Here is a 26,192-nt window from a genome sequence, read left to right as displayed (position 1 = left end):
TGTGCCAGTAACAGAAAGGTCGCTGGTTCAAATCCCAGGGCCGACTAGGTGAAAAATCTGTCATTGTACCCTTGAGCAAGGCACTTAACCCTAATTGCTCCTGTAAGTCGCTATGGATAAGAGTGTCTGCTAAATGACTAACATGTAAGAAGAAAAGTCTAGTGTATATGATACTGTATTATATGTAATTGTGTTTTTCCACAGCTATTGCTGTCTCACAGCAACACAGATGCCAACCTGGAGGGAGACCTGGGGAACACACCTGTAATGTTGGCCTGCTGTGTTGATAACCATGAAGCTCTCCATCTACTTGTGTGTGAATATTGAATATATGGCCACTGTATAATTTTCAAATGGTTTGTTCTTGCATGTTTGAACAAGGAGACGTGTGTGATTAATTGTTCATTATTGGTGTCCTACATTCGTTTTTGTAATGTAACTGCTACTATCTGCACTAATTTCATCTGCTGTTCTCAGTTTAAATATGGAGCCAGACTATGTCAACAGAACAAGCTGGGGCATTATCCCATTCACGCAGCAGCCTTTGCAGGGGCCAAGAAATCAATGCAGATGGTTCTTCAGAAAGGTAAATAAGAAACATATGTCTCCGAGCCCCAATGTCCCTCCTACTGTACATATTGTTTTATATTTTGGTAATCAAACAATATTCATCAGATAATTCTTACTCACTCATTTTCTCTGCTGAAGGTGAGGAAGTAGGTTACTCAATTGAATCGCACATCAACTATGTGGACAAATCATTCAGTACTCCTCTTCATCTGGCCGTCCGTGGAGGCAACCTGGAGGTGATCAAACTCTGCATAGAACAGGGAGCTAAAATGGACCAACAACAGGTATTCCGACTGGTGATGATGAAGTTAAGAAGCTTTTGACATGTAAATAATCATTCAAACTGCATCTACAAATATCATATACCGTATACTCATGTGTCTGGATTTCAAAATCTAACACAAAAATAACTTTGGTTCTTCCTCAGAACCATAGACAAAAGCACATGTATTTAGAAGGCTTCTGAGTAATAAAAAATACCAATTAGAAACCTTAATGATCCTTTTCTTCCAATAGAAAACAATGTAAATATCACAGGCATTCATTTGAAAGGTTCTTAGAACTGAGATTCATACAATGTGGTACGGTAAGTAACAATAGGTTATTATGCTTCCATAATCATCCACCCATAATTAGTACATTATCAGTTCATGTTACTCCCACGAGACATTGGAAGATGACCACTAAATCTAATCTGTAATCTGTCATATCCTGACATCATTTCAAATTGGTCTGATTGTTGTAATCTATTTATTTTTTTATTGAACCTTTATTGAACTAGGCGAGTCAATTAAGAACAAATTCTCTGTCATGTCTTTGTGCTTTGCTTTACAGTGTGACAAATCCACAGCCCTCCACTTTGCCTGCACCCAGGGAGCAACCGAGGCCGTCAAACTCATGCTATCAGCACATGATAGAGTCTGTGATGTCATCAATCTCACAGATGGAACTTGCCAAACTCCACTGCATAAGTAAAATACTGTAGTGTACACCGTATATATTTTCATTGGACAATGTTTTGGGGTAAAAATGATATCCCGCTTTCTTAATTTTTTTATCATGTGTTTCACCAACAGGACAACAATATTTGACCATGTTGAATTGGCTGAATACCTCATTTCAAAGGTAAACAGAACATGAAAAGAACCACCTGAAAGAGAACAGAATGAATATTTCCGGTGTTTCGTAATCTTATCCTATTCATATTTCTTCTTTGACAGGGCGGAGACATTAATGCCATTGACTGTAAGGGTCATACCCCACTGCTTTTGGCAACAAGTTGTAGCGCATGGAAAACAGTGAGCCTTCTTCTTACACATGGTAAGTATCTCAAAGAAAGGCGTACGGTATGTCTCCCACATTTAGTTTACACTATTGTATGATTTGTTATAACCATGTTCATTATCTCCTATTTTAGGGGCTAATTTGAAAATAAAAGACAAACATGGCTGCAATTTCCTTCACCTTGCCATCTTGCAGCCTAAAGGTCTGACAAACCTTCCTCCAGAATTCTTAAAGGTAATATTCTACCATTCATCGACCTGACAGAACTTTTAATAACAATGATGAAGCCTCCAAAATGACCACAAGGTCCAAGTTCATTTTTAAGGCATAGTCATAAGTTCTCAATATTGCAAAGATGAGCTCATATTTTTCTATTCTTGTGGGGATCTTGTAGGAAGATGTAGTGCATTACTGCCACCTATTGTAGAGAAGTTGAAACAAACGCAACACTGTTAGGCATTGTATTGAAGGTGAAATATTGAGACCATGTATTTTCTAGTAACATGTAGAATCAAACCATCACTATTTGCAAATCATTGTTCGATCTAGAGGACAGTTTACACTTGGTTTGTTAAACTCCTGAGGTGACAAAGTTCTCATATCATCTGTTCCTACACAGTGCAGCAGTGTGAGAGAGCTTCTGGATGCAGAGGACGATGAGGGTTGTACTCCCATGCACTATGCCTGCAGACTGGGCATTCCAGAGTCAGTGAAGAACATGCTCAGACTGAACGTCTCACTGGACCAGAAGTCAAAGCAGAAGAAATCTGCACTGCATTTCGCAGCCGAGTGAGTTACTTCTGAATAAATTCAACCCTCTAAACCTTTAATACATGACTGACCAGTTGACTTACCTTTAAAGCAGCAATCAGCAGTAGAAACGATAACAAAGCAGCCAGCCCTTCCCTGGTTTGGTAAAAAGCTGAGGGATTGTGCTGGAGAAATGTAATCACTCTCAAATTCATAGACAGAGGAATGGATGCAAGGCTTGACCATCTATGATATCAACATTATAGTTTGAACCATGTTTTGGGGCTATATAGTGTTTGTTTACATTTTCTTTGTTTACAAACATTGTAGTAAAACACGCTTATATTTTGCATTCTGATGGGGTACGACAGTTGAGCTAAGCTCATAAGTTATATTCTTCAAGAATCAATGGGTACATATCATGAATGTATAAGTCCGAGAATGGATGTACATATATTATAGAATATTTGTCTTTGATAACATCTTCATGAGCAATCGTTTCTATTCCAGGTATGGGAGGATAAACACCTGCCACAGACTCCTGGAGAGCATGACCAACACCAGACTGCTGAATGAGGGAGATGAGAGGGGTATGACTCCCCTCCACCTGGCGTCCCGTGGCGGCCATGTTATAGTGGTGGACCTGCTGCTGCGGAAAGGAGCACTGTTCCACAGGTACAGTACTTCAGACCTGCTACACACACACAACAGTATTACCCTCATCAGCACCTGTAGAGGTCCCCAACCTCAATTACACTACGGTCTGTTGAGTGAAAACCAGGGTCTTTATCTTTTAATAATGAATGTAATTAGTAATGAATGTTTACTGTATGCCATTGCAGTGATTATAAAGGTTGGACATGTCTACATCACGCTGCATCAGAGGGATACAGCCAGACCATTATCATACTCCTGGCATCAAATATCAAACTGCTGGACAAAACAGATGAAGACAAGGTTTGGTTTCTCTCATTTTCTACATTCCCTTACCCTGAGGTGTGCTCATCCTTGTCTTTTCCCTTTTTATTTTGCTTAAGGGTTGTAAGATGTCTATGTTGAAATACAGAGGAAGTATTCCACTTATACAGATATCATTCTTCTTTCTAAAAAAAGTTCATCTAAATGTTATAGTTGCAGGTACATACAATCCTCTGTTCTGATTTCAAAGTGCTATGTTTTACTGTTGGTGCAGAACACAGCGTTACATCTGGCTGCCAGAGAGGGCCATGCGGCTGCAGTGACACTGCTCCTGGACAGAGGGGCCCAGATAACGCTCAACAAGAGTGATGCCTCCTTCCTCCACGAAGCTGTTCTCAACGGCAGGAAAGACGCAGCCATCGCTGTCATCCACAATGAGAGGTTGGTCCAATGTTGTAACATACAGTGGATACTTATTCTCGTAACTACTTACAGTATGTGCTGTTATGATGCTTTGACAGTACAGTGATGTGTTTGACGATTGTTATTGAGTTGAATTGCATGACAATGTCATGTTGACATGTACAATATAACCTGCTTGTTTCAGATGTGCTGAGGCTATGCTATTGTTCAAAGTGAAGTCAACTAAGCGATGCGTTGTCATGGACATGATAGAGTTCCTGCCAGAGTCATTCAAGGTTAGTTGTATCCAACAAACTATGCATGAAGGAAACTATCATAAAGGAAATGGATACAAATCTCTCCCATTTCCCAGTCAATGTTGCAACGGTGCAGTGTTTCTCCACAGCATCTTTTGGACACTTGTGTAAAGGAGTCAGATGATGACATAAATAGTACCAACTACTCTGTAAGTCTGTTTTCTCTATTCTATATCTGATATTACTTATTTAAAACTCAGATTCATTATTGCTTAATCAAATTCTAAAAAAAGTTCCAGTTAGGGTATGTGTTGTAATATAATATATATATTTTTTTATACAACAGATCGAGTACACTTTCAGATGGCTACAAGCTCCCATGCATGTCATTAAGCTTGCAAAAGCAGACAAAAGCTTTGACTTCCAGCCTCTCACTGCTCTGAACGTGAGTATCCACTGTAATACTGTAGACTGAACTTCACAGTTTTCAAACGTGGTATTTTGCTCCAGAGTTAAGGGCAATGAAGTTTCCTCAACTAACATTTGAAAACAAAACGGTACAGTATCAGGAACAGGTCATAGGTGTATATGTCATTCCCACAACACAACATTGCTAGATGAATGAAAGGAAAACAGAATTATCTGATGTGTTATCAAAGTGTGTGTATTGTTTTTACTAGTACATGGTGAAATTTAACCGCATAGAGCTTTTGACCCATCCTGTCTGCAAGAAGTATCTGGAAATGAAATGGTGAGTGACAATTCTAGACGGCATATACCTGTATATAGTGTACGAACGTTAGCATCATACTACTGTCTCCAACACTGTAAATATTGGCACCATCAAATTAAAAGTTGTGTATGCCATGCTACTGAATATAGTAGGTCATATACAGTGGGGAGAACAAGTATTTGATACACAGCCCGATTTTGCAGGTTTTCCTACTTACAAAGCATGTAGAGGTCTGTCATTTTTATCATAGGTACACTTCAACTGTGAGAGATGGAATCTAAAACAAAAATCCAGAAAATCACATTGTATGATTTTTAAGTAATTAATTTGCATTTTATTGCATGACATAAGTATTTGATACATCAGAAAAGCAGAACTTGGTACAGATATTACAGAATATTTGGTACAGAAACCTTTGTTTCCAATTACAGAGATCATGTTTCCTGTAGTTCTTAACCAGGTTTGCACACACTGCAGCAGGGATTTTGGCCCACTCCTCCATACAGACCTTCTCCAGATCCTTCAGGTTTCGGGGCTGTCGCTGGGCAATACGGACTTTCAGCTCCCTCCAAAGATTTTCTATTGGGTTCAGGTCTGGAGACTGGCTAGGCCACTCCAGGACCTTGAGATGCTTCTTACGGAGCCACTCCTTAGTTTCACTGGCTGTGTGTTTTGAGTTGTTGTCATGCTGGAAGACCCAGCTACGACCCATCTTCAATGCTCTTACTGAGGGAAGGAGGTTGTTGGCCAAGATCTTGCGATACATGGCCCCATCCATCCTCCCCTCAGTACGGTGCAGTCGTCCTGTCCCCTTTGCAGAAAAACATCCCCAAAGAATGATGTTTCCACCTCCATGCTTCACGGTTTGGATGGTGTTCTTGGGGTTGTACTCATCCTTCTTCTTCCTCCAAACACGGCAAGTGGAGTTTAGACCAAAAAGCTCTATTTCTGTCTCATCAGACCACATGACCTTCTCCCATTCCTCCTCTGGATCATCCAGGTGGTCATTGGCAAACTTCAGATGGGCCTGGACATGCGCTGACTTGAGCAGGGGGACCTTGTGTGCGCTGCAGGATTTTAATCCATGATGGCATGGTGTGTTACTAATGGTTCTTTGAGACTGTGGTCCCAACTCTCTTCAGGTCATTTACCACGTCCTGCCGTGTAGTTCTGGGCTGATCCCTCACCTTCCTCATGATCATTGATGCCCCACGAGGTGAGATCTTGCATGGAGCCCCAAACCGAGGGTGATTGACCGTCATCTTGTACTTCTCCCATTTTCTAATAATTGCACCAACAGTTGTTGCCTTCTTACCAAGCTGCTTGCATATTGTCCTATAGCCCATCCTAGCCTTGTGCAGGTCTACAATTTTATCCCTGATGTCCTTACACAGCTCTCTGGTCTAGGCCATTGTGGAGAGGTTGGAGTCTGTTTGATTGAGTGTGGACAGGAGTCTTTCATACAGGTAGCGAGTTCAAACAGGTGCAGTTAATACAGGTAATGAGTGGAGAACAGGATGGCTTCTTAAAGAAAAACTAACAGGTCTGTGAGTCGGAATTCTTACTGTTTGGTAGGTGATCAAATACTTATGTCATGCAATAAAATGCAAATAAATTACTAAAAATCATACAATGTGATTTTCTGGATTTTTGTTTTAGATTCCGTCTCTCACAGTTGAAGTGTACCTATGATAACAATTACAGACCTATACATGCTTTGTAAGTAGAAAAACCTGCAAAATCAGCAGTGTATCAAATACTTGTTCTCCCCACTGTACAAAATATATGTTCATGCATAGTCACCTGCGAATACTTACCATATAGTTTATTTGATCTGTTTAGGAATGCCTACGGTATGAAAGTGCACCTGCTAAATCTGGCCATCTACTCACTTGGTCTGGGGCCTCTGACACACATCATTCATACGCTGAAGCCTGTCCTCAACACCAATGTCACCAATACCACGTCACCGTCACCGTCACCATCACCATCAGTCAGCATGGTGACCACATCCCTTGACGAGGTGCAGTTTAAGATCTGATTACATCCACAAGACATTGGACGTATTTTTAGGTGTATGTGTCTCACACACCAGTTCAATAATAACTTCTTCATCTTGACAGCAATGCTACATAATCACCACATGCATGTTCCTGATTCTTGCCATGAGTCTGTACGCAGTTGGCAAGGAGCTGGTGCAGATAGTTCAGCAGGTAATCATAGACATCTAAAGCTGTTCTAAATACTGTAGCCCTAAGCCATGATATGTGATTTATCTGGTAGTGCGAATCAACATGTCAAATATATTGTAACGTTAACCCAACACCTGGCGACCTTGTCAAGGGGTTTGGATCTCTTTGCTTAATGGCTAAGGTGTTGGGTTGACAGTTTCTGTAGCGGGGTTCGAGTCCCAGTCAGTGCTACCCCCTGGAATTTGCTACAATAAGTTGATGTAATTTGTTTCTATTCAAGGGTTCAAAGTACTTCGGTGATGTGACCAATGCATTGGACTGGGGTGCTGCCATCAGTTCTCTGTTGTTTGTGATCCCTTTATTGATGGACCTGCAGGACACATGGCATTGGGAGGCTGGGGTAGTGGCAGTTCTTCTATCCTGGATAAACTTTCTGCTCTATTTCCAACGGTATGGACACTGAAAGTTATTTTTTGCCATAAAATAGTGTTGGTTTACTGAGACCCATCTTTGAAGTAACATTTATATACATTGAAGAAATAAATGTTTTGATCAACAAAAGCAATTTTAACAAATACATTTACTCTTGGTCCACAGGTTTGAACGTGTTGGGATCTACGTGGTGATGTTTTTAGAGATTGCAAAAACTCTTATAAGCATCATTGTACTCTTCTTCTTCCTGCTGCTGGCATTTGCCTTGGCGTTCTATGCCCTGATGCTAGATCATGTATGTTTACAGGACCATATAGATATACAAATGTGATGATTGAACATTGTATTGTATCTGTGAAAAACAATGTCTGTGAAAATCTGTTTAAAATGGCAGATAACTTATACCTGTATTTGTATAATGCATTCCTACAATGACTTGTTCCTACATTGTTGTTCTCAGAAACTTTTTGAAAATAGAGCTAGCATACCGCTAGTAATCATGCAAACATTTGTCATGATGGCTGGAGAACTCAACTACCAAGAAAATGTCCTGAAGCCATTTCTGGGAGGGATTATGCCGTTCCCATATTTGACCTACTGCATTTTTGTTATGTTCACCTTTGCTGTGCCCATTCTCCTCATTAACCTAATGGTAAGTACTAAAATGCTACATGAAGCCATTTACCTATACTCTATTTATAAACTACTGATGCTTCATTACAACTACATATTGTGTGACAGATTGGTTTGGCTGTTGGTGACATAGCAGAGGTACAGGCGAATGCTGAGCTGAAGCAAATTGGAATGCAGGTGAGTTTTTCAAACTCATAAAGCATTTTCAAAATCTCTACTAGTGATTGACTGGCAGGATCTTAAAATAAGACATACAGTGCGTGAAAAAATATTTGCCACTTTTCTGATTTTCTCTATTTTTTTATACTGAATATTATCTGATCTTCAACCAAAACCTAATATTAGACAAAGGGAAGCTGAGTTTACAAATAGCAACAAAAAAAGTATGCTTATTTTATTTATTTAATTAACAAAGTTATGCAACACCAAATTCCACTGTGTGAAAAAGTAACTGCCCCCTTATACTCGATACCTGGTTGTGCCACCTTTAGCTGCAATGACTACAACCAAATGCTTCCTGGAGATGTTTATCAGTCTCTCACATCGCTGTGGAGGAATTTTGACCCTCTCTTGCAGAACTGCTTTAACTCAGTGACATTTGTGGGTTTTCAAGCATGAACTGCTCGTTTCAAGTCCTGCCACAAAAATAGAGAAAATCAGAAAGGGGGCAAATACTTTTTCACAGGACTGTATATTATATATCATTATTCAACAGATTGAGCTTCACACTAGTCTGGAAGAGAAAATGCCGTACTGGTTAATGAAGAGGGTTGATCAGATCTCACTCACTGAGTACCCTAACAGAGCCTGTGACGGAAAGGTATGTCCCTACGGATAATCTTTTTCAAGAATATGTTGCAAACCCTCATTTGAATGTTTGTATAAAATTGAAAGGCTTTCAAACTAAAGAACATAACAAATATTTTGAGATCTTCTCAAAGGACATTCTTTAGTTTATATATTGATGATCTATAACATTTTTGAATCACTTAGTTTAAAGGATTGTTTAATGAACTAATATTCCACATGGAAATATTCATGGAGAGACGTGGAGGTTGCCCAAGCCCATCATAGGGCACTGTTAGTATTTGGTATGTGAGGCGCTTGGTAAACAACATAGTCATGAATAGTTTGAATCTCCTTTAACAGAGAGAAATGTTATTTGCAATGCTGGGTATGGCGCATGAGAGAACCACTCTCAACCTCACCTCCCATCCACCTACACCTATGGAACAGGAAATCCGTAAACAGAAGTACAGGTAAGTACTTAGTTCACACCAGTTGTTTGTTTGACCTTATTTAAACACAACAGCAGAGCAATACACTACAAGTATTAACATTCAAATGTTTATCTGCATTTAGTTTATCAGTATTAAAACATGTATGAGTATTTAGTGCATTCTGCAAATGTCTTAAGTGCTTCCATTCTACACTCCTTTTGAGACTATTCAAATAGATAATCTATTCATTCTCCAGGTTGAAGGAAATGTCTAATATTATTGAGAAGCAGCACGACCTTCTGAAGCTGATCGTTCAGAAGATGGAGATCAGTTCAGAGGCAGAAGAGCACGACGGTCCTCAGCTGTTCCAGGGCTACAGGGAGAAGCACCTCCCCTGTCAGAGCAAATGGAACCCTCTGCTGAGGGCACTGGCAGCCAGGAAGTAACAGCAACATATATTATCATGGGCTGTTTCCTACTAAATGCACTGTACACAAAACCATGGGTTGGATTAAGAAGGAATGTCGGGGTATGGTATCACCATTGTTAACAAAAGAAGACTTGGTGCATCCTCCTTGATTTGGACTATTATTAATACACATAACCACCCCCCCTGCAACTACCACCACCCTTAAAACTTATCATATTTTCACCCCTGCACATCACCCATCCAATATTGCAGTTAAACTAATTGACATAGTGTTCCTTTACTAATGCACATTACAGTATGTAAGGAAACACAAGTGTCACGATTTAAAATCATTTCAATTGTAATTTGCATGGTTTTCTGAATCATTTGGTCAAATATAACCACATGGGGATGTTTGCTCTTGGTATTTTCGAATGGTCATAAGATAGGATATATACTAGAAAAGTAGTCAGGATTATACATTTATAGTATGTGTGCATGCTTGATAAAGAACTTTTAGCACCCCATATTTAAGTGTCCTTTAAACAATATTACTTGTTAAGGGTGTATTAATGACATGTTGTTTACGTAGCTGACTAGAAGGACAAGGATCTGATGTGTATACTGAATCCATTATGTTTTTCTCTTTTTGGCATCCTCTGTGGGCTCGGGCATGGGTTTCTTCCTCTTGTTTTCACTGTGTCCTGGAGAGAAATATTTTTTTTTTTAAAGGACAGCTTATTTGAGTGTCAATCCAATGAGTCCAGGACCCGTATTCACAAAGCGTCTCAGAGTAGATGTGCTGATCTAGGATCAGGTCTCTCTATGTCTTATTCATCATGATTTAAAAGGTAAAAGGCTTTGTGAACACAGGCCCAGAACTACAGTATGAAAACTATTGATAACACATTATTACACTTTGAGAATTGAATGCCTACACACGTTCTCCAATCAATGAATCTTGTAAGTAAAACAATAGCTCACTGTACTATTATGGTAATGTTTGGGGGTCATGTATTAAAATGGGTTCTAACCTGAAGCAGGGCTCCTTCCCTCCTCTCTGTCTGGATTGGGACTGTGGGAGGAAGTCTGGGAGGAAGTCTTTACATGATGAGGAGGACAGGAAACAGGGGACCGGGAGGCGTGTGCACTAGAGGAGTGTGCAGTAACAGTTTGTCTGCACTCCTCCTGTTGGACTGCGGCATTAGGCTTTGTCCCTGGAGAGAGGAATGGGGGTGTTGTAAGTACCAGTTACCTCCTACAGTACATACAGTCTTCAATAGGAAATCCTTCAACGGATTTCCATGCATGGATCAGGACAGACATGGAAATAAATTAACCTAAACAGGTGCAACCATCGATGGATAATGTTGAACTGGACAGTTAATTGAAAAATGCATAAAAAGGGACATGGCAGAGACGTTGTAAAATGCTGCAAAATCTTGAACAGGCCGTATTGTCGCGAAAGTGGCGGTTTAGTCAATAAGCTGCATTATTTTGGGGCATGGAAACACATGAGAGATACATGCTGTATCGTGTGTGTAAGAGAAAGAGATCAGTCTGTTGTTCTATATTGCATCTTTTTTTTTATCTGCAACAACGCTAAATATTTCCCTGTAAATAATAATCCCCAGTGCCGGCACTCGGCATAAGAGTTTGTTTTTAGGAACTTACTGTTAAGAGTTAAAATACAAGGTGTAATTTCAAACTGTGGTAATGTATCAGCAGTTTTTCTCTTGTATTGTAATGTCAGTCACTCAATTAAGATGTCAGCTTAAAAAATATTTTAAAAATGAGTAACCAGCTATCTACACCTTGTAGTAATCATGGCCGAATTACTGACCAGGCACACCCAGGACATGTGCCCAGGGGCCCTGACCTCCAGGCAGCCCCAATTGATTTTGTTAGTCACTCTCACTCAAGATATCATATGAATATGGCATAAGTCATGGCAAAATGTGTAGAATTTCAGGAAATTTGCTTTAAAATTTGTTGAAAATTATCTTTAAAACTGCAACATTGTCTCTGTACCCCGTAGCAAAATGTGTAGAATTGTATTAAATGTACATTGAAATATAACTAATAATAATTCTCTCCGCCGTCAACAGGGGGACCAAGAAAATGTATTTAGCCGCAAGGTGGGGGGGGGCACCTAACGCAAATCTCATTTGGGCCCCCAAAAACCTAGGGCTGGCCCTGGCCTGAAATGTATAAATGGAGAGTTGATAATCTCATAGATACATGTGAATGAGGCGAAACAATAAATGCATGGAACTTTGTCAAGTTGCCTTTACCCAAACTACAATAAATTGATTATGGTCCTAGTAGCTCTCATGCCACTTTATTATGGACTCAGCTGACCCATTGATATTATGCACATGGCAATAATATCCCCCACTGATTATGCCTTCACACCACAAAGATAAGTAAATGACTAAGCCATTTCAAGCAAAAGACTAAAGAGAGAACACACGTCGAAAGATATCTAGAAGATAGAAAGCACATCCATGCAGTTAGTACAGTAGCATGCACTCACACAGAGTGACCTATCCTCTGTAATTAAAGTAGCATTTAGCAACTCATGACGATGAATTGCTTGTTCTGTTAAAAGAAACCGCACACCACGCCACCCAAGACTGTTCGTCCCATCCCCAAAAAGGATGAAATTCATATTTATTGATTTTAAATTGTTTTACAAAGTACACAAAATTTGTTGTATATTCATATATAATTTATATAATGAATCATTAATTTGTGCATGGTTATGCAATAATAACATTAAGATTGAGGAACATTTATTGGCATACATGCTGAAATGATCAAAAAAAAATAAAAAATACACTCGTATTAGAACAAATAAAATAGCATATTAACACTTTCTACACGCATTTTACAAAAAATGTTTTACTAACAAAGGTTAGACAAGCAATTAGGTCGTAAACAGGGTTTTAAAGCAAGGGTTAAGTTTTCCAGTTCAACACTCATATTAATGTCCAGACGAAAAAGCCAAGTCATGCTTTATCTAAATGCACAATGCGTTCCTTGTCCAAAACACTATCAAAGGCAATAAGCCCATGGAGACTGCAATAGAGCAAAGAAGTGCATACAGAAAAACGGTACAAACAAAAGTTGTCTGGTCCTAACTTACCCAAACGCAAGTAAAAACACACCATCCTAAGCCAAATTGTTGACAGCTCCAATTCATAAATACATTAACAAAATGCATAGAACATTTTATTTTCCTAATGGACACCTTGACCTACAAATGCTAACAAGGGAAAAACCAAAAGTACATACATCCAAACAATGGTATAACATTGTTTTTTTAAGCTCAAGTTTGTGCTGGTAATGTTCCAGGAGATTACTTGTTATCCAGTCGCAGTAGTTGTTCCTTACCATTGATGGTTAGTGATCTTAACTGTCCGTCTTCTTCCACCTCTACTCGTTCCTGTCCATTCTCCACAATTCTAAAGTATGGGGGAATTTAAGATACATTTTAGTGTTCCTTTTCTAAATCAATGCACTTCTAAAAGAAGCAATGGTAAAGGACACACTATCATCAGATGTTATCTAGCCTAATTGCAACTAGCTATCTACTGTTCTATTTCCCCTTGAAACCATCACAATTAAAGACAAAAAATATCAACTTCACTGTGTGGTTAGAGAGCTACTACTAATGTAAAGTACCTTTTTGTTGTGATTTTCCTGCCGTTGATGAATTTGGTGGAGGTTGACACAGAGCGGAAGTTGCCCATCCCACCACCTCCACCCCCACCTCCACCCCCACCCCCAAAGGAGGTGGAGAAGGCAGTGAAGCCGCCGTGGCCGCCGCCTCCTCCCAGATGACCCATGTGGCCCATGTGGCCCATCTGACCCATGTGACCCATCTGACCCATGTGACCCATCTGACCCATGTGACCAAAAGAGGTAAAGCCTGTCGGAGAACAGAGAAATGGCATTCACTCATGGATCCATCACAAACATATCTAAATGCTATGGATTGATAGCTGTAGGGGAGAGAGGGGTAAGTTGTGCCAAATTATTAGTGAAGCCCCTTTATTTCTAGGAAATCATACAGAAAAATGAATCATGTCACAAAATATTTAGAAAAAAGTCATCATGGAGTCTAAAGGAAGAAACCACATGAAAAAAAGTGGTAAGCAAGTTAGGTCCAATAAGAAGATTCTCAAAAGTAAAATAAATGTAGTGTGTTATAGGTTTCATGATGTTTTTATCTAAACCAAAGTAGATCATTTTAAGACCGTTTTACACATCAGTATGAAAGTGCATCCTTGTAGCTGTGTGGGCTAATATAGTCAGAATAGTTACTTTGGGGTAAATTGTTCCATTTGGCCAGGGCCAAGTTGAGCCAATGGCTAATCGATATACTCCATAAAAAAATGGTCAGTTTTATACATAATATGCACAGTATTTTGAAGACATTTGTGTGATTAGTGGGTGAAAATATATATAAATGCTTTCCTCAGTTGGGTTTGTCTTAACTGACTTGCCTAGTTAAATAAAATGTAAAAAAACATCCTGAAATATATGTAGATATCTTTGTTAGAAATAATACAATATTTCTCTTGATGTAGTGATACCGAATAAAAAAAATAATAAAAGGCTAGACATACCCGACTCACCCCTACACAGTTTGACAGTACCTGGTATTTCCCAAGAAAATACAGTGTAAACTGGTAATTAGTTATATGTAATAACATAATTTAAAGGTTTGTTTCTTTGGAATACATTTTTTAAAGAGGGACCAGTGTTTCCTGACCTGGTTCAAATGCTGTAAAACCTGCACCAAAGGGTGGGAAGCCTCCGAATCCCCCGAAGAAGGGACCCCCCGTCCGACTCCTGCTCACCCCCCTGTGGTGCCTCCGCCCTCCACCAAAAAACTCATCCCCAAACGGATCCCCTCCTGCATGAGAAGAAAAGAAAAACCGAGAAGAGAAGAAAGATTTCAGTTTCCAGATGACAACTCAAGCTATAAACAATGAGAAATAGACTGCAAGCTGTCAGCTATAGGTCAGCAGGTAGGTCGCTAGTTCGAATAATTGAGCCAACAAGGTGAAAAACTGCCGATGTGCCCAAGGCACTTAACCCCAATTGCGCCAGGGTTGACGTAGCTAATGGTGGACCCTGAAACAAATTTCTGAGGGTGTCCAAGGGGGGAGTTGGGATATGCAAAAAAAACACATTTCCATTTCAGGACAAATGTACAGTGCCTTCAGAATGTATTCATACCCCTTGACTTATTCTACATCTTGTTGCATTACAGCCGGAACTCAAAATGGATTAAAATTATATTTTATACACAATACCCAATAATGACTAAATTAAAACATGTTTTTAGAATGTATTGAAAATGAAATATAGAAATATCTGATTTATACAAGTATTCACACCCCTTAGTCAATACATGTTAGAATCACCTTTGGCAGCAAGTCTTTCTGGAGAAATCTCTAAGAGCTTTGCATACCTGAATTGCACAATATTTTTAACTCTGCCACTTGGGAACATTCACTGTCTTCTTGGTAAGCAACTCCAGTGTATATTTTGCCTTGTGTTTAAGGTTATTGTCCTGCTGAAAGGTGAATTTGTGTCCTAGTGTCGGTTGTTAAGCAGACTGAACCATGTTTTCCTCTAGGACTTACACGTGCTTAGCTCTATTTGGTTTATTTTTATCCCCAAAAAACTCCCTTGTCCTTGCCGATGACAAGCACACCCATAAGATGATGTAACCACTACCATGCTTGAAAATATGAAGAATGGTATTGTGACGTGTTGTATTTACCCCAAACATAAGTTAATTTCTTTACCACATGTTGTTTTACAGGTTTACTTTAGTGACTTATTGCAAACAGGATGCCTGTTGATGAATATATTTATTCTGTACAGGCTTCCTTACTTTCACTCTGTCATTTAGGTTAGTATTGTAAAGTAACTACAATGCTGCTGATCCATCCTCAGTTCACCTATCACAGACATTAAACTCTGTTTTAAAGTCACAATTGGACTTCTCTCCAGCAACGGGGTTAAGGACGCTTGTATCTATGCAGTGACTGGGTGTATTGATACACCATCCAAAGTGTAATTAATGACTTCACTCAAAGGGATATTCAATGTCTGCTTTTATTTTTTTACCCATCTACAAATAGGTGCCCTTCTTTGCGAGGCATTGGAAGGTAGTCACTGGCATGTTTTATCAGACGACCCAGCTTTGCCAGCTGAATTTAAGAACCCACCACTTACTGTATATAAGAGGTCGCAATTTACACGATAAATTGGTTCATGCCAACTGCCAGCCACAACAACACAAAAATCAGCCAGTCTCTTATGCCCTCTTCCGAATGGTAGCTATAAAATGCAGAGGTTGTGCATAGTGCAACAATATGATGAAGTGTGAATATTTCTGCCACCCACATACAGGAAAACGGTGCCAAATAAATGACATTATTACGTGCTCCAACACCCATGTTAACTACATTATTAAATGTCCACGTGGGCTGTGCTACGTAGGTAAAACTTCTCATTCTCACAGAGACTTTGTGAACATAAAAGTTCAATTAGGAGAAACAACAGGGATTATCCAGTCGCAGTACATTTTAATGACCCAAAACATGACATTTCTACCTTTAGATTTTGTGACAGAGAAAGCTAAGATATCAGACAGAGGTGGTATAAATCATACTCTAAGCAGAAGAATGACGGATTTTCACCCTCCAGACATTATTTCCTGAAGGTCTTAATGATGAAATGCCTATGTACAGTATATCACAAGTGAGTACACAACTCACATTTTTGTAAATATTTGAGTATATCTTTTCATGTGACACTGAAGAAATGACACTTTGCTACAATGTAAAGTACTAAGTGTACAGCTTGTATAACCGTGTAAATTTGCTGTCCCCTCAAAATAACTCAACACACAGCCATTAATGTCTAAACCGCTGGCAACAAAAGTGAGTACAACCAAGTGAAAATGTCCAAATTGGGCCCAAAGTGTCAATATTTTATGTGGCCACCATCATTTTCCAGCACTGCTGGGCATGGAGTTCACCAGAGCTTCACAGGTTGCGACTAGAGTAATCTTCCACTCCTCCATGACGACATCACGGAGCTGGTGGATGTTAGAGACCTTGCACTCCTCCACCTTGTTTGAGGATGCCCCACAGATGCTCAATAGGGTTTAGGTCTGGAGACATGCTTGGCCAGTCCCAGTCTCCGAAGGGAGGGGGATCATGCACTGCTTCAGTATGTCACAGTACATGTTGGCATTCATGGTTCCCTCAATGAACTGTAGCTCTCCAGTGCCGGCAGCACTCGGGCTGCCCCAGACCATGACACTCTCACCACCATGATTGACTGTAGGCAAGACACACTTGTTTTTGTACTCCTCACCTGGTTGCCGCCACACACGCTTGACACCATCTGAACCAAATAAGTTTATCTTGGTCTAGTCAGACCACAGGACATGGTTCCAGTAATCCATGTCCTTAGTCTGCTTGTCTTCAGCAAACTGTTTGCGGGCTTTCTTGTGCATCATCTTTAGAAGAGGCTTCCTTCTGGGACGACAGCCATGCAGACCAATTTGATGCAGTGTACGGCATATGGTCTGAGCACTAACAGGCTGACCCCTCCCCCCCCCCCCACCCACCCCTTCAACCTCTGCAGCAATGCTGGCAACACTCATACATCTATTTCCCAAAGACAACCTCTGGACATCATGCTGAGCACGTGTACTCAACTTCTTTGGTCGACCATGGCGAGGCCTGTTCTGAGTGGAACCTGTCCAGTTAAACCGCTGTATGGTCTTGGCCACTGTGCTGCAGCTCAGTTTCAGGGTCTTGGCAATCTTCTTATAGCCCAGGCCATCTTTATGTAGAGCGACAATTCTTTTTTTCAGATCCTCAGAGAGTTCTTTGCCATAAGGTGCCATGTTGAACTTCCATTGACCAGTCAGTATGAGGGAGTGTGAGAGCGATGACACCAAATTTAACACACCTGCTCCCCATTCAAACCTGAGACCTTGTAACACTAACGAGTCACATGACACCGGGGAGGGAAATGGCTAATTGGGCCCAATTTGGACATTTTCACTTAGGGGTATACTCACTTTTGTTGCCAGCGATTTAGACATTAATGTGTGTTTAGTTATTTTGAGGGGACAGCAAATTTAGACGGTTATACAAGCTGTACACTTACTACTTTACATTGTAGCAAAGTGTCATTTCTTCAGTGTTGTCACATGAAAAGATATACTCAAAAATGTACAAAAATGTGAGGGTTGTACTCACTTCTGTGATATACTGTATATTGTGTTGTAAATGTGAACATGAATTATGCCCCTATCAAGAGCAGTGAGCAGGTTTCTTATTTTATTCAACTGTTACCATGCACCTGCAAAAAAGATAGATGTGCGAGTGCCTTCTGAATTTTGAAGATAGTCGTTCAAACATCATGTTAAACATTAGTTTTGCTCAGTTTGAGTCCATGCAACTTGTTAAGCACATGTATACTGCTGAACTTATTTAGACTTGCCATAACAAAGGGGTTGAATACATTTTGACTCCAGACATTTCAGCTTTTAATTTTCCATTAATTTCTAAAAAATTCTAAAAACATAATTCCACTTTGACATTATGGGGTATTGTGTGTAGGCCAGTGACACAAAATCCCAATTTAATCCATTTTAAATTTAGGCTGTAACACAACAAAAATGTGGTGGAAACAGTCAAAGGGTGTGAATAATTTCTGAAGGCACTGTAAGCCAGACATAAGTAGCCACCAAATGATTTGTATTATTATATAAATAGATCTAATAATTGAAAGTGAATGTAATGCAATTTACTAACCGTAAAACTCCAATTTAGTAGATGCTCTGAACTAAATTATTAATAATATCAGTTGCTAGAATAAGCCTTCTAAGTCTATAGTAACCAACCCAACATGGCCCTCATAAAGGACTGGCTCCCTCTTTCATCTCTGTCCTTCATTCTCTTTGCTCGCCTATTTCCTACTGATTGTCCCTCACTTCCGTCTGCAGCTCGCTCGCTCTGACAACAATACATATATTTTCACAATGTCTTACCAATACTCAAAAAACAATACTCAGAAATGCTCACCAAAGAAATCAGCAAAAGGATCTCGACCCCCAAAGAACTCCCTGAAGACGTCTTCTGGATTGCGGAACGTGAACCCTTCGTTGAAGTGATCACCATTGTGGTAATGTCCACCTAAATGAAAACAAAGGTTAAATATGGTTAGTGGAAATAATAATAAGTGTTATGATTGTTTATTACAGATTTACAAAATTAACACTTCCACAAAATAAATGCATACATTTGAGATATCCGTCAATAGCCTAATAAAGAGAGGACTCACCACCTCCGCCGTTGTTTGTGGTTAGACCTTCTTTACCATAGCGATCATACATGTTCCTCTTGTTGGCTACAACAGAAAATAAAACAAAAGTCAACTCCCATCAAAACAAAGTGAAATGACTCAAACAGCATGATAACAAGTGAAAAACACTATGCTTGCCAAGCGTTCAGGTGGAAATCATTCTGGGTCAGTACCTGCAGATCAGCGTACATCTCTTATTGGATTATTAAGGGGAATTTCAAAAGGAATCAAATGCTATCTTTTTCAACCTCAACTACTCACATTGCATTAACACATAGTTCAACAATAGCATAACTGTTGTGGGCGCTGCTATGATGTGAACAAACAGTTTCCTTGACAAGAAAAAAATATATGTTTTGGTTAGATGGACCTTACATGTCACGGATGCCGATATAAGTGCATTATTCATAAATACTGAACAAAAGTTAAAAAATGCAACATGTCAAAGATTTTACCGAGTTACGGTTCAAAAGGAAATCAGTCAATTGAAATAAGTTCATTAGGCCCTAATCTATGGATTTGACATGAATGGGAATAAAGATATGCATCTGTTGGTCACAGATACACTACATTACCAAAAGTATGTGACACCTGCTCGACCAACATCTCATTCCAAAATCATGGGTATTAATATGGAGTTGGTCCCCCTTTTGCTGCTCTAACAGCCTCCACTCTTCTGGGAAGGCTTTCCTCTATATCTTGGAAAGTTGCTGTGGGGACTTGCTTCTATTCAGCCACAAGAGCATTAGTGAGGCCGGGCACTGATGTTGGGCATTTAGGCCTGGCTCGCAGTCTGCCCCTTCCAATTCATCCCAAAGGTGTTTGATGGGGTTGAGGTCAGAGCCCTGTGCAGGCCAGTTAAGTTATTCCACACCGATCTTGACAAACCATTTCTGTATGGATCTCTCTGAAAAAGGAAAGGGCCATACCCAAACGGTTGCCACAAAGTTGGAAGCACAGAATCGTCTAGAATGTCATTGTATGCTGTTGCGTTAAGATTTCCCTTCACTGGAACTAAGGGGCCTAGCCCAAACCATGAAACAGCCCTGACCATTATTCCTCCTCTACAAAACTTTAGTTGGCATTATGCATTGGGGCAGGTAACGTTCTCCTGGCATTCTTCAAACCCAGATTTGTCCGTCAGACTGCCAGATGGAGAAGCGTGATTCATCACTACAAGGAACGCATTTCCACTGCTCCAGAGTCCAACGAAGGCGAGCTTTACACCACTCCAGCCAAAGCTTGGCATTGTGCATGGTGATCTTAGGTTTGTGTGTGGCTGCTCAGCCATGGAAACCCATTTCATAAAGCACCCAACGAGCAGTTCTTGTGCTGAAGTTGCTTCCAGAAGCAGTTTGGAACTGGGTAGTGAGTGTTGCAACAGAGGACAGACAATTTTTAGACGCTATGCGCTTCAGCACTCGGCAGTCCTGTTATGTGAGCTTGTGTGGTCTACCTCTTCACGGCTGAGCCGTTGTTGCTCCTAGAAGTTTCCACTTCACAATAAGAGCACGACAATGGGCCTCAGAATCTCGTCACGGTATCTCTGTGCATTCAAATTGCCATCGACAAAATGCAAGTGTTCATTGTCCGTAACCTATACCTGCCCATACCATAGCCCCACCGCCACCATGTGGCACTCTGTTTACGCCATTGACATCAGCAAACCGCATGCCCAAATGACGCTGGCTTGGTAACATGTGGTCTTCGGTTGAAAGGCTGGTTAGATGTACTGCCAAATGCTCTAAAACGACGTTGGAGACAGATTATGGTAGAGAAATGAACATGATATTTTCTGGCAACAGCTCTGGCGGACATTCCTGCAAATCAGAAGGTCAATTTCACGCTCCCTCAAAACTTGAGACATTTGTGGCCTTGTTTTATATGACAAAACTGCACATTTTAGGGTGGCCTTTTATTGTCCCCAGCACAAGGTGCACCTCTAATGATCATGCTGTTTAATCAGCTTCTTGATATGCCACACCTGTCAGGTAGATTAATTATCTTGGAAAATAAAAAATGCTGACTAACAGGAAGGTAAACAAATGTGTGCACAAAATGAGAGAAATATAAGTTTTCGTGTGTATGGAACATTTCTGGGATATTTTATTTCAGCTCATGAAACATGGGACCAACACTTTACATGTTGCGTTTTTTATTTTTCCTCCGTGTATCATAAATACTGTTCTCTCGACTTCAAACACCGTTCAAAATGTATGACTTACCATCTGACAGAACTTCATAGGCCTCAGAAAGTTCCTTGAACTTTTTCTCTGCCTCTTCCTTATTTTCTGGGTTTTTATCTGGATGCCATTTTAGTGCCAATTTTCTGTACCTGAAAGTTTAGAAATACATTAGACAGCAACTCAAGGGGCCTGTTTCATACAAAATGTAATTATCCCAGTATAGATCACACATTTAAAATACCAGGAAAAGCCATCTACATCTAGTGCCAGTCTATTGCAGGGATGGGCAACTGGCAGCCCCCTTTTGTATGCCCGCGGATCAATAATCCAAAACATTTATGAAAAATAAAAATAGAATAGCAGTTAGAATAATAGAATGCAATTTCCAAACGTGGTTGTGCAGCAACAGTTTCTCTTATGTCAGTCACTCAATTAGTTACCTGACGACAAACTGAATTCTTCCACTGCGTCATGTTCACTACAAACTACTTCAGTCAGACTGCCATTGTTGAAGTCATTTGTGGCGAGGTCAAAATGAGGGGTGTGATACAAAAAAGGTAATCAGCAATTGGAACATCTCTATCCAATCAGTCTCAACGCCAATGATGTATTTTCAAAATGCTGCTTCTCCTAAGTGTGTTCTGGCTCTGGCCCAACCCACTGGTTTCTGGGACCAACCAGAATGGTTAATGTATTTGAGTTTTAGAAATTGTCAGGGAGGCACTCAGATCCAGACTCATTGCGAACTCTGGAACAAGGAGTTTGTGTAGCCAGGCAACTCAATTAGCCCATGTCAGCTAAAACCATTTAGATTAATGTATCAATCTAAACTTGTAGTAATCATGATCAAATTATGGACCGGTGGGTCTCCATTGATTTTGTTGCTCGCACTCATATCGTATTAACATACCATGAGTCATGGCAAAATATCCCTTAGGGGCCCTCTCTGACTGCATGTGTGGGTACACAGACCCGCAAACCACTGCAGCCCCTCATGATGAGTTCAGATCAAAGTTGACCCTTCCTGACCTATTGGAATACATACAGTGCCTTCAGCAAGTATTTATACCCATTGGCGTATTCCACGTGTCGCTGTGTAACAGCATGAATTTAAAAAATGAATTCTCACCCATCTACACACAATAACTAAGAGCTTTGCACACCTGGATTGTACAATATCTGCAGATTATTATATATATATATATATTTTTTTTTTAATTCTTCAAACTCTGAAGTTGGTTGTTGATCATTGCTAGACATCCATTTAAAAGTCTTGCCATAGATTTCCAATTTACCCAAACATAATGCTTTGTATTCAGGACATAAAAGTTCATTTCTATGCAGTATTACTTTCGTGCCTTATTGCAAACAGGACGCATGTTTTGGAATATTTTTATTCTGTTCAGGCGTCCTTCTTTTCACTCTGTCATTTAGGTTAGTATTGTGGAATAACTTCAATGTTGTTGATCCATCCTCAGTTCTCCTATCACAGCCATTAGTTTTGATGTCACCATTGGCATCATGGTGAAATCCCTGAGCGGTTTCCTTCCTCTCCAGCAACTGAGGTAGAAAGGAGTCGGACATCTGTATCTTTGTAGTGACTGGGTGTATTGACACACCATCCAAAGTGTAATTAATAACTACACCATGCTCAAAGGGATATTCAATGTCTGCTTTAAAAAAAAAAAAAAAATAGGTGCCATTTGCGAGACATTGGAAAACCTCCCTGGTCTTTGAGGTTGAATCCGTGTTTGGAATTCACTGCTCGACTGAAGGACCTTACAGATCATTGTTTTGCACACAGAGTGAGTTTGTGCAACGTATTATGTGACATAAGCACATTTTTAGTTCTGAACTACATTTTAAGTTCTGAACATATAACAAAGCGGTTGAATACTTATTGACTCAAGACATTTTAGCTCATTTATTTAATTTGTACAAATGTATAAAACATAATACCACTTAAACATTATGGGATAATGTGTGTATACCAGTGATACAAAGTCTCAATTAAATCCATTTTAAATTCAGGCTGTAATACAACAAACCATGGAAAAAGTCAAGGGGTGTGAACATTTCTGAAGGCACTGTATACAGCACTTGACAAGGATACTTACGCTTTTTTAATGTCTTCCTGAGATGCATTTCTTTGGACACCTAAAATGTGATAATATTCCACCATGGTTTTGTAGAACTTTTTCCAACCTGTGTAAAGAGAAAACAGTAAAGTATAAGATACAGGACTGCACATCTTAAACTAGTTGAGTTTCTCAAATCCACTATATATGCATCTCGGTGGAGTTGGGTTGCGACGACTGTGGGCGGAGCATACCTCCGACTAGATTGAGTCGCTGTCGGTGGTTGCATTTGACAAATGTTTTAGTAAAAAGCAATCATTTCAGAAATCAAAGAAAAGCATGCAGCTCGGGTGGAAAAACAGAGGTACACGGAAAGGGTGTAAGATGTTTATTTTGACAAGTTATGACTGACAGCAACTCGATCTAGTTGTCTCCACTCAACTCCATTGATGTGATCAGTGGTGTGTATTCATGGATGCCAAAATGAAAGCCAGGTTTCCCCAAATATTTCACCAATAAATACATTAAAATGTATAACAGAATTATCTTTAATCTCTCTGCGTTTCCAAAATTGTCTGTCAATTTGCAAGAGGCTGAATCTCACTGGAGAAATCATCAAAGCTAGGGAAACAGCACCTCTGTCTCAGTATGTGTAGCCCACATATCTATGTATTCTAATCCATAAATGAGTATGCTGTGCCACTGGCCTGAGACGATTGAAGTTCAATATGTAGCCTAGGAGTCTCACATTAACTAACTAGCTAGCCCATGAAAGGAAGTCAGGCTAGCAAGCATTTCAGCTAGCTAGTCTGACAACAAAAATAACAAGTGTACTGTATGACAGAGTCATAGACCGTTTTGCCAACATGAGTGAGAAGGATGGCATTGGCATTCAACTAGTCTACAAGTAGGGCAAGTCAACATTTCTTGTTTTAATTGCATGCACACACACACTATTTAGCATCATTGATTAGACTCAATTGTTTTTGGTATCTTAAGTTAACTTAATAAACTGAAAACAAAGCCTATATAGTCTTGTTGATTTGATGATGTTTAACTGATTAAGTTGAAATGGTGCTGGAATAGCAGAGGCAGTGCTCCTGTTGTCTTTGTGCTGACTTACAGTCACTCCATGGTTCTAAATCAGTAGTTGTTTAGTAAACTGTTGAAAACATTAACATGCTTGACCATGCTGCAGGTGACATAACTGTTTGTATGCAATATTTGCTTTTTGGACTTCACCGGACAGATGTTGCTCTCTGGTTTTGTGATGAAACAAACATATGCGTTGTTGAATTTATTCCACCACTGTGTGACTTGTCTTTTTGTGGTCACTGCCTTATTGTATATCATGGTGGTGTATGAACTAATGGGTTATAAAGCAAACGATGCAATTATCCCAACATAGGTTGTAATATGGCTTTTTACTGGCTTGGCTAGCTCAGTGATTTTACCCACGCACCGTTACTGGATGTGATGTACACCATGGAGTTGAGAAAAACGTGGCTAATCTTATACAAACTACGGTGCAAATGGCCAATCATTTCCCCGGGATTCAGGGAACAAAATATCCAATATAACAATGGAAGTATCAAAGCACCTTGAAAATGGGCTAATCTTAGACTCCAATTATTTTATCCACCCGAGACTGGCCTGGCAGTTGTCTAGTAACTAATTTGTATGTCTGAGTGACAGCTGGAGGGTTACGGTGCCATAAGGTCAACGCTTTATCCAAAGAGGTCACATTCTGGCGCAGCGTTGAGTTTAACCCCTGGTACAACTTCACAATAAACAGGCTTGATTGACAACTCCCCCCCCCCCCTCCCCCTCCGAGTCAACCACAGGGGAAAAGCTACAATAGTACGTATAATGAAACTCCAGGTCTGTACTAAGAATTACTAGTAGTGGGAAATGACGCGATGTGCTACGCCTGCTAGCCAGGTATGTGTCAGGTAGCTAGCTACTGTTTAGTTATGTAGCTATTTTTTACACTTCAAAATAAATGTAACGTTATAGACGTCTCCCTTTCCACCATATCTAGCTAATGCGTTTGTGCTGCTCATTATGATAACGTTAGCTCGACAGCATAACCAGGGGTGTATTCATTACGCTAATAGTTGTAAAACGTTTCGTCTGTTGCAAACCGTTTTGCAACAGAAAACGTTTTGCAACGAAGACGCATTTCTATTGGACAAATTCTGTTTCGTTACGCTTGCTCTGTTTCCGTTTGGTTCTTAAACTGTTTCCGTTGCAAGACGTAATGAATACACCCCCAGTTTTGTTCGCCGTCCTGACTGTGCCTCCTAGCATGAAACATTAGCTAGCAACTCAACACTAATAACACCAAAGCGAAAGACCATACGGAGTGTTCTATCCAACATCTAAATGTTGCTGTAACTCGCGTTGCTGTCAAAATGACCATTATGACTAGATAGTTAGCATTACCTAACAGGCCAACAAGCTACTGCTAGCTAACGTTAATGTTTTTGTGATGGTGGTGCCCAGCAATCAAACTCAAAGTAATGTGTCACTTGTAAAACAAAAGACGAAGTCAAATTACCTTGCTCTTCAGTGTCCCAGTTTTCTTTTATAGACGGATAAATTTCCAGTGCTGATTTATAATCGTTTTCCACTTAGGGTTATTCCAGAAAATGCTGCTTTGCTCTAGAGAAATTTCAGCAGCCTTGGGTTGTTTGTGGATTTGACGTAACATCCGG

At 39.9% G+C, this 26,192-nt stretch overlaps 2 protein-coding genes across 3 annotated transcripts in view; one reads left to right on the top strand and one right to left on the bottom strand.

Moving 5' to 3' along the window:
- The window catches only part of LOC135558732 (transient receptor potential cation channel subfamily A member 1-like), a 12,138-nt gene extending 3,129 nt beyond the window's left edge, over window positions 1-9,009 (top strand). The window contains exons 5-26 of the mRNA XM_064992810.1: window positions 205-312; window positions 478-586; window positions 709-854; window positions 1,405-1,541; window positions 1,647-1,695; window positions 1,791-1,890; window positions 1,988-2,088; window positions 2,474-2,643; window positions 3,115-3,279; window positions 3,447-3,561; window positions 3,797-3,963; window positions 4,130-4,220; window positions 4,331-4,390; window positions 4,528-4,626; window positions 4,862-4,932; window positions 6,757-6,937; window positions 7,038-7,127; window positions 7,387-7,556; window positions 7,704-7,833; window positions 7,999-8,190; window positions 8,280-8,348; window positions 8,887-9,009. Coding sequence (XP_064848882.1) covers window positions 205-312; window positions 478-586; window positions 709-854; window positions 1,405-1,541; window positions 1,647-1,695; window positions 1,791-1,890; window positions 1,988-2,088; window positions 2,474-2,643; window positions 3,115-3,279; window positions 3,447-3,561; window positions 3,797-3,963; window positions 4,130-4,220; window positions 4,331-4,390; window positions 4,528-4,626; window positions 4,862-4,932; window positions 6,757-6,937; window positions 7,038-7,127; window positions 7,387-7,556; window positions 7,704-7,833; window positions 7,999-8,190; window positions 8,280-8,348; window positions 8,887-9,009 — 2,643 coding nt within the window. The remainder of the gene's footprint in view (window positions 1-204; window positions 313-477; window positions 587-708; window positions 855-1,404; window positions 1,542-1,646; window positions 1,696-1,790; window positions 1,891-1,987; window positions 2,089-2,473; window positions 2,644-3,114; window positions 3,280-3,446; window positions 3,562-3,796; window positions 3,964-4,129; window positions 4,221-4,330; window positions 4,391-4,527; window positions 4,627-4,861; window positions 4,933-6,756; window positions 6,938-7,037; window positions 7,128-7,386; window positions 7,557-7,703; window positions 7,834-7,998; window positions 8,191-8,279; window positions 8,349-8,886) is intronic.
- LOC135558733 (dnaJ homolog subfamily B member 6-like) lies at window positions 8,556-26,192 on the bottom strand. 2 transcript variants are annotated; one of them, XM_064992811.1, is made up of 10 exons: window positions 26,036-26,192; window positions 23,515-23,602; window positions 21,437-21,546; window positions 19,191-19,256; window positions 18,932-19,042; window positions 14,581-14,724; window positions 13,488-13,734; window positions 13,197-13,267; window positions 10,835-11,017; window positions 8,556-10,504 (listed from the first exon to the last, which is right to left on the bottom strand). In XM_064992811.1, the coding sequence occupies exons 2-10, from the start codon at window positions 23,577-23,579 to the stop codon at window positions 10,434-10,436; spliced, it is 1,068 nt and encodes a 355-aa protein (XP_064848883.1). In that variant the 5' UTR covers window positions 23,580-23,602; window positions 26,036-26,192; the 3' UTR covers window positions 8,556-10,433. The 2 variants fall into 2 exon arrangements, with proteins under 2 accessions (XP_064848883.1, XP_064848884.1); XM_064992812.1 differs by lacking the exons at window positions 8,556-10,504; window positions 10,835-11,017 and having other exon boundaries at window positions 12,435-13,267.

The sequence above is a fragment of the Oncorhynchus masou genome, chromosome 17 (assembly GCF_036934945.1).
Source record: "Oncorhynchus masou masou isolate Uvic2021 chromosome 17, UVic_Omas_1.1, whole genome shotgun sequence".
NCBI classification, from domain to species: domain Eukaryota; kingdom Metazoa; phylum Chordata; class Actinopteri; order Salmoniformes; family Salmonidae; genus Oncorhynchus; species Oncorhynchus masou.
The sequence above is the reverse complement of the archived record's forward strand: the minus strand, read 5'-3'. Positions and strand labels throughout refer to the sequence as shown.